General features: G+C 41.1%; 1 protein-coding gene across 1 annotated transcript in view; it reads left to right on the top strand.

Moving 5' to 3' along the window:
- LOC139759811 (cell adhesion molecule Dscam1-like) overlaps positions 1-8,681 on the top strand; it is a 167,038-nt gene that overhangs the window by 20,085 nt on the left and 138,272 nt on the right. The window contains exon 5 of the mRNA XM_071682291.1: positions 2,754-2,878. Coding sequence (XP_071538392.1) covers positions 2,754-2,878 — 125 coding nt within the window. The remainder of the gene's footprint in view (positions 1-2,753; positions 2,879-8,681) is intronic.

The following is an 8,681-nucleotide window of genomic DNA, read 5'->3' as shown; positions in this document are numbered from 1 at the left end:
GCTCTTGGTACCTCCCTCTTCTCCACCCACAGGACGCAGTTGTATCAATAATAACCTGTATTCATTAACCCCTTCCCCCATCCCACCCGTGTAACACGCATCTTTCCCCACAGTTTTGCCACACAGTAGAAAGGATGAGACTCATCCTCAAGCAAAAGTCAATTCAGTCACCTGATGATCTGACCTGAGTACCTACTCCACTCTGAGTCTCACACTCTTTATAATTCATATCACTGACTCATGAAACTATGTTAAGGTATCGAATTCAATGTTCAGGTATCTTAGGCTCACATTCATCGTTCCTACGTGTACATATTGACGGTAATCCTCAGTAATGATAATGACATTCAATGAAATCCCTTAATATTCATGATATTCTTCAAGGATTACGTAAACAATAACCTTGCATTTATGTATGTGAATAATGTATGTGTACTAGTATGCATGCTCTCACCTGATCACGTGTATTGTATAGCAGGTGAGTGTACTTGAATGAATACATGCTCGATGGTGATTCCTTAAGTGTGAATTTCTAAAAGTATGCATAGTTTGACGTAGGTGTACCACCAAATGCTTTCATACGCTGACGACATTCTTTCACTTCTTTCAGTTCCGTTCATCTTCTTTCGCTCGTTCTAAGTCTCAGTTCGTTATGGCTGCCTCTATGAGTTCAGATTTGGAGAGAATATTGTAGTAAGACAATCACAACCTAGTCAAGTTTAATGTGCCTCCTATGCCCAATTTTCCCCATTTCTCCTCATCAAGTCCCTCACAACTTCTCCAACTTCATCAAGTCCTCTTCCATCTCCCATCATGGATAACTAACTCCACCACTCAACACAAAAAAAAGCTTCTTCGTATCAATGCAACAGTTGATATATTTTGGAAACCCTATGTTCCACCAATGAGAAACTGGGAGTCCTGTTCCGAAGCTGAAGATTCTTATTTTCAGAAAAGTTTGCATAGCTTATACAAAGGACTGATTCATTCTTGTACTGAGTACTGTTTTCACACTTGGGTAGGTTTTTGCGGCACGTAATTACCTAACACAGCCGAGTCGAGCAATCAGACTTATCCGCTCTGCCAATCTTACCTCAGCACCTGACACCACTTGCTCTGCGCAGGTGGTTTTCCTTCACTCTTTTGTCTATATCATTTCGGTTTCTACCCTCAGAAAGTGGCTCCTTGAGTGCCTAGTTATTACCTGTACCATGTAATACTCGGCAAGCCACAGCGTCACATAATTACTGTGTTGCCGCCGACACCTCAAAGATAAACTGTTGTAGTGTCTTTTTCTTTAGCTGCATCTCAAAGCTTTGGAACTTTCCCAATGGCTATGACTTCTTCCTTTTCAAAGGGTAAGTTTTCCTCTTCCTTTAAAACTCTTGGTAGAAGAAAAAACTTGTACACTAATGTATAGCAAATGATAATCATCCAGAACTAATCCAAAATGATGAAACAGTTAAATGAAGAACTGCTTCCGGTCCATGCCTCACACCCTTGGTAAAGGCATCTTGCTGCTTCTACGAGCTTTCTTTCCATCCCATATATTCTTAGAACCTTCCACAAGGCATCTCTTCACCATATCATATACTTTCTCCACATCCATAAATGATACATACAAATCCTTATGTTTCTCCAAATATTTCTCACACACATTCTTTAAGCAAATACCCGATCTAAATATCTTCTACCATTTCTGAAACTATATCATTTCTCCCTCGTCTGGTGCCCATTACATCCCTCATTAGTCTCCCATAGAACTTAACAGGTATATTCAACAAAAGTATGCCTCTAAAGCTAGAAACCTCACCTCTGTTCCCTTGCCTTTATACAGTGGGACTATCCATGTATTCCACTTATCCTCAGGCACCTCAGCATGATCCATACATACCCTGGACATTCTATCTAATAAATCAACAACACAATCACCCAATTTCTTAAGAACTGTAACTGCGGCCGCCTTGCTATATTTCATCTTCCGCAAGGCTTTCATCAAACCCCTTTGCATGACTCTCTCACTTTGAGCACTACTCCGAACAAAACATCCTACATCTACCACTCTATCATTTATTCAACAGTCCTTCAAAATACTCACTCCATCTCCTCCTCACTCCAACACTACCTGTTATCACTTCCTCCCTTCACCGCCTACACCGATGTTTCCATTTGTTCTCTTGTTTTTCGCACGTTATTTACCTCCTTCCAAAACATTTGCTTCTCCTTAAGGTTTACTGATGTTCGCTTATCGGAACCCTTATTTGCCTTCTTTTCCAATCATTGCAACTTCCTCTTGACCACATACCGCTCTCTCTTATATATCTTCCAGTCATCTGCAATCCCTTTCTGTATATACCTTTTCATCCTACCACTCACTAACCTTTTCCAATCGGCACATCTCCCACCTTTAGCATACAACATGCATCTGTGTGTGTGTGTGTGTGTGTGTGTGTGTGTGTGTGTGTGTGTGTGTGTGTGTGTGTGTGTGTGTGGTGTTTGTGTGTGTTTGTGTGTGGTGTGTGTGTGTGTGTGTGTGTGTGTGTGTGTGTGTGTGTGTGTGTGTGTGTGTGTGTGTGTGTGTGTGTGTGTGTGTGTGTGTGTGTGTGTTTGTGTGTGTGTGTATGTATGTGTGTATATGCACACGCGCATGTGTGTGCCTATGTGTGTGTGTGTGTGTGTGTGTGTGCGTGTGCGTGTGTGTGTGTGTGTCTGTGCGCGCACCAAAGCGTACGTAACTCACTCACCTTGACCAGGGTGGAGAAGAACAGCAGCCTTACTGTGCGGGCCATCAGGCGGGAGCAGGGGGGTGAGTTCCTCTGCAGCGCCTCCAACGGGGTCGGCTCTGATCTATCAAAGTCCGTCACCGTCACCGTCAAAGGTAACTCCAAATCTGGATCGTTAGTTCCACTCTGTACCTGGCCTGTGTCCCTATACATCATTACTGTTGTCATGTCCAGCATTGAGATTCAAATGTGCATGATATTCAGTTTCACAAATACGCAGAGAATCATTAAATTCATGATATGTTTTGTCATGACTTAACTCGTAGATATGAAAAGACAAAGCTTTTATTTAGATACTTGTTTTTTTCTCATTCTAGATTAAGAATTCAAAACAAGATATGTAAACAATAGCCTCACTAGCAATTGATACTTTCATTATACAATTATTTCATAAACCAACAGGATAATTTTTCATTCAACTTCTAGTTAATAGTAAACATGACCACGCCCCAAGTGGCGACCTGAATTCCAAAACCATTTAAGTTATATAGAGTCAAATGGCATATGACAGTGTCAATATGTTGTACTGTAACCTTCTCTTTTACTAATCTCTCCACATGTAAGTTAGATCACCAGATCCTTTGTTCTCTGTCACTCCCATATATTCCCGTGTTGATTATAGAGAGAAATGGCTGTCCTATATACCCCTCTGGGTCAGGCGGACATATTCTACTCTACAGTACAGTACAACCTCGACTATAGGAAGTGTATGGAAGTTGCAGAGGCACTTGTCTGGGTTACTGATCCACACGTCCACAAAGAAAGCGTAGTTCACAGTCTCATATGGCTGTGGTCACGTGTAACTACTTGCGGATAAGTACTGGCGATTCCTAAGACGAGATGGAATATGAGAGGAAAAGTTGGGCAACATAAGCGGATGAAAGCGACTGATGTTCAAGAAATATGCGTGTGTGTGTGTGTGTGTGTGTGTGTGTGTGTGTGTGTGTGTGTGTGTGTGTGTGTGTGTGTGTGTGTGTGTGTGTGTGATGCAAAATTAGAAGGTAGTGTAGGATGATAGGAATGGACAGTAGTAGTAATAGTTTGTAATATGAGGGGAGGCGTGGGACTTTACAGCTTTGAAATTGTGTAAAATTAAGATTGACTTCAATCAGGCATTGATGTACCGTAACATCCACAATCAGGTTAAACATACATTATCGACGAAATGTGAGAGTGGGGTTGAGGAAGGAGACTGGACTACAGACCCGCAGGATCCAAATGTAGGACGTGTAGTCTTAAAGGTTTGAGTGATGGACGCCAGAAGTAAACGTTGGACGTGCAATAAGTTATTGAGAGACAGCGGTGTTGGTAAAGAGATCCTCAAACTGAACATATTATAAGTTCTCAACAATAACTTGATATGATGAAAGTTATAATCGAGAGTATGTGTATTATGTCAATCCAGCAACACAAGATTAGGCCACAACGCTGACCACAGGTCGACTGAACCCTGCAGCTGGGAACAGAGGCGCACGCTTTATATATCACAAAGATCTGCATGATAATAATGATGATAATAATCATAATGATAAAAATAATTATACATTATAATATGATAATAGTGATAAAAATAATGATAATGATAACAATAAAAATAACAAAGGGGATAAGAGTGAGTGCTCAAATTACAGAGGTATAAGTTTGTGTAGTATTCCTGGTAAATTATATGGGAGGATATTGATTGAGAGGGTGAAGGCATGTACAGAGCATCAGATTGGGGAAGAGCAGTGTGGTTTCAGAAGTGGTAGAGGATGTGTGGATCAGGTGTTTGCTTTGAAGAATGTATGTGAGAAATACTTAGAAAAGCAAATGGATTTGTATGTAGCATTTATGGATCTGGAGAAGGCATATGATAGAGTTGATAGAGATGCTCTGTGGAAGGTATTAAGAATATATGGTGTGGGAGGCAAGTTGTTAGAAGCAGTGAAAAGTTTTTATCGAGGATGTAAGGCATGTGTACGTGTAGGAAGAGAGGAAAGTGATTGGTTCTCAGTGAATGTAGGTTTGCGGCAGGGGTGTGTGATGTCTCCATGGTTGTTTAATTTGTTTATGGATGGGGATGTTAGGGAGGTGAATGCAAGAGTTTTGGAGAGAGGGGCAAGTATGAAGTCTGTTGGGGATGAGAGAGCTTGGGAAGTGAGTCAGTTGTTGTTCACTGATGATACAGCGCTGGTGGCTGATTCATGTGAGAAACTGCAGAAGCTGGTGACTGAGTTTGGTAAAGTGTGTGAAAGAAGAAAGTTAAGAGTAAATGTGAATAAGAGCAAGGTTATTAGGTACAGTAGGGTTGAGGGTCAAGTCAATTGGGAGGTGAGTTTGAATGGAGAAAAACTGGAGGAAGTGAAGTGTTTTAGATATCTGGGAGTGGATCTGACAGCGGATGGAACCATGGAAGCGGAAGTGGATCATAGGGTGGGGGAGGGGGCGAAAATTCTGGGAGCCTTGAAGAACGTGTGGAAGTCGAGAACATTATCTCGGAAAGCAAAAATGGGTATGTTTGAAGGAATAGTGGTTCCAACAATGTTGTATGGTTGCGAGACGTGGGCTATGGATAGAGTTGTGCGCAGGAGGATGGATGTGCTGGAAATGAGATGTTTGAGGACAATATGTGGTGTGAGGTGGTTTGATCGAGTAAGTAACGTAAGGGTAAGAGAGATGTGTGGAAATAAAAAGAGCGTGGTTGAGAGAGCAGAAGAGGGTGTTTTGAAATGGTTCGGGCACATGGAGAGAATGAGTGAGGAAAGATTGACCAAGAGAATATATGTGTCGGAGGTGGAGGGAACGAGGAGAAGAGGGAGACCAAATTGGAGGTGGAAAGATGGAGTGAAAAAGATTTCGTGTGATCGGGGCCTGAACATGCAGGAGGGTGAAAGGAGGGCAAGGAATAGAGTGAATTGGAGCGATGTGGTATACCGGGGTTGACGTACTGTCAGTGGATTAAATCAAGGCATGTGAAGCGTCTGGGGTAAACCATGGAAAGCTGTGTAGGTATGTATATTTGCGTGTGTGGACGTATGTATATACATGTGTATGGGGGGGGGGGTTGGGCCATTTCTTTAGTCTGTTTCCTTGCGCTACCTCGCAAACGCGGGAGACAGCGACAAAGTATAAAAAAAAAAAAAAAGATAACAATAATGATAATGATAATAATAATAATAATAATAATAATAATAATAATAATAATAATGATAATGATAATAATAATGATAACGATAATAATAATGATAATAATAATGATAGTAATAATAATGATATTAATAATGATAATGATAATAATGATAATAATAATAATGATAATAATAATATCCCTGGGGATAGGGGAGAAAGAATACTTCCCACGTATTCCCTGCGTGTCGTAGAAGGCGACTAAAAGGGGAGGGAGCGAGTGGCTGGAAATCCTCCCCTCTCTTTTATTTTTTTTTTTAATTTTCCTGTTGAAGGAACAGAGAAGGGTGCCAGGTGAGGATATTCCCTCAGAGGCCCAGTCCCTTGTTCTTAACGCTACCTCGCTGACGCGGGAAATGGCGAATAGTATAAAAAAAAAAAAATAATAATAATAATAATAATAATAATAATAATAATTACAGTACAATACAGACAAAAATATTTTTATCATATCTATCTTACCCTTGCATTACTTACTCGATCAAACCACCTCACACCACATATTGTCCTCAAACATTTCATTTCCAGCACAACCACCATCCTCCACCCGCACAGCCTTGTCTAAAGCCCATGTCTCGCATCCCTATATCATTTTTAGGACTACTTTACCTTTAAACACACCAATTTTCGCCCGCCCAAATAACGTTCTCTCTTTCCACACATTCTTTAGTGCTCTCAGAATCTTCGCCCCCTCACCCACCTTATGACTCGCTTCCCCTTTCATGATTCCATTCGCTGCTATAACGCTTCCAGGTATCTAAAACACTTAACGTCCTCCAGATTTTCTCCGTTCAAACTTACATATCAGTTAAAATGTTCCTGAACCCTCTTTAACCTAATAACCTTACTTTTATTCACATTTACTCGCAACTTTCTCCTTTCACACATATTTCTAAATTGAGCCACCAGGTTCTACAATTTTTCACTCAATATGCAAACGACAAGACTCATTTACAAGGCTCTCTCATCCCCTGCAGACTACATACTCGCCCCCTCTCTCCAAAGCCTTTGCATTAACCTCCCTCCGCAACCCACCCATAGACAAACTGAACAACCGTAGTGACGTCACACAACCCTGCCGCAGACCGACTGGGAACCATTCACTCTCCTCTCTTCCTACTCGTACACATGCCTTACATCCTTGATAAAACTTCTTACTGCTTCTAGTAGTTTACCTACCTCACCATATACTCTTAAGACCTTCCGCAAAGCATCTCTATTAACCCTATTATATTCCTTCACCAGATCCATAAATGCCACATACAAATCATCTGTTTTCCTAATTATTTCTCACACACATTCTTCAAAGCAAACACCTGATCCACACATTCTCTACCACCTCTGAAACCACACTGCTCTTCTCCAATCTGATGCTCTGTACATACCTTCGCCCTCTCAGTCAACTTACCGAGATACAGTGATAATGGATGTAGGTAGGTTCAGACATATATGACAGATAATGCGCATAATCTCATCAAGTGAGGGGTCAGGCGCAGATTGAGAAAGAAAGGCAAAAGTGAGGTGATTACCTCATGAATTTGTACATGTTGATAATTTGTTTGATTATGAAAAGATCTATTTCATATTTAATGATAACACACCTTCCAAACCACTCAATTCTCCCGTCTCCTTCGGCCCTAGATCATTTCCATCATCAGGATCTAGATTACGTAAAAAAGTAATTATCTGCAACAGAATCTAAGAAACATTCCACTATCACCCACACTCCATGGATTCAGACACAAACACTTTACTCCACACTAGACAATGAACTCACACAAAACATCCTTGGGGGATTCGACCAACCACAACCCCACTTCCACACAGTGCTAGTGCAACAGACATCAACAAAATATTTGACACTAGTCTCCGGCACATCCTTACACAAAATATACTAGAAACCACTCTCTACAACAATAAAAAGTGTTTGTTCAATTGCATATCCAGTCGCCATTCCAGAGTCGCTCAAAATGGCTGCACTTCTAAAACACTTAGACTCTATACTGAAGTGCCCATAGGAGTGGTTCTATCTCCATTTCTCTTTAAACTCCCTTTACCTCAGGTACCTCTCAACATGAGGGTCCTTTCATATGCGGATGATTCACAGTCACATCACATCCTGACACCACGGTAGCACCGTTAAACATGCAGCACTACGTCATAAGAATGGAGCAACTGTTCACCCAAAACAGGATTTCTACATCAATATAAAAATCTTAACCCAGACAGACGTGACTCCAGCTCACACCCTTCAAACAAATTGAATGGTCAGTCTCTTCAAATAAGTAAAACCCCAACCATTCTAGGCATCATATACGGCAAACAAATGATACTCACTCCCCGCATCGATAAGATCAAAGCAATAACAACACACAGCCTCAGAACACTAACTGGCACCAGATTTGGACCAGAAAAAGTCTTTCATCATCCTAAACAATTAATGTATCTGCTCCACTTTAAATTATGCCTCACCTTCCTGGTTTACCACCCTCTCAAAACCAAATATGGCAAAGCTACAAACCATAAAAATAGTGCACTAAGAACAATTTTGTGATGCTTACCAACTACAAACACAATGAAACAAAGATCCTCCTAATGCAGTCCCTCCTTAACATTATCGGCACTTAGGTCTATGCAATAGCACTTAACCCCTCCCACCCAAATCACTCTGTAACTAACCACGAGTCCCCAGGCAGAAGTAAAAGGCTTACCCCAGCCTCACACTGCAGTAAC

The sequence above is a fragment of the Panulirus ornatus genome, chromosome 34, assembly GCF_036320965.1.
Source record: "Panulirus ornatus isolate Po-2019 chromosome 34, ASM3632096v1, whole genome shotgun sequence".
Taxonomy (NCBI): domain Eukaryota; kingdom Metazoa; phylum Arthropoda; class Malacostraca; order Decapoda; family Palinuridae; genus Panulirus; species Panulirus ornatus.
Note: the sequence above shows the minus strand (reverse complement) of the source record. Positions and strands in the feature narration are given on the sequence as shown.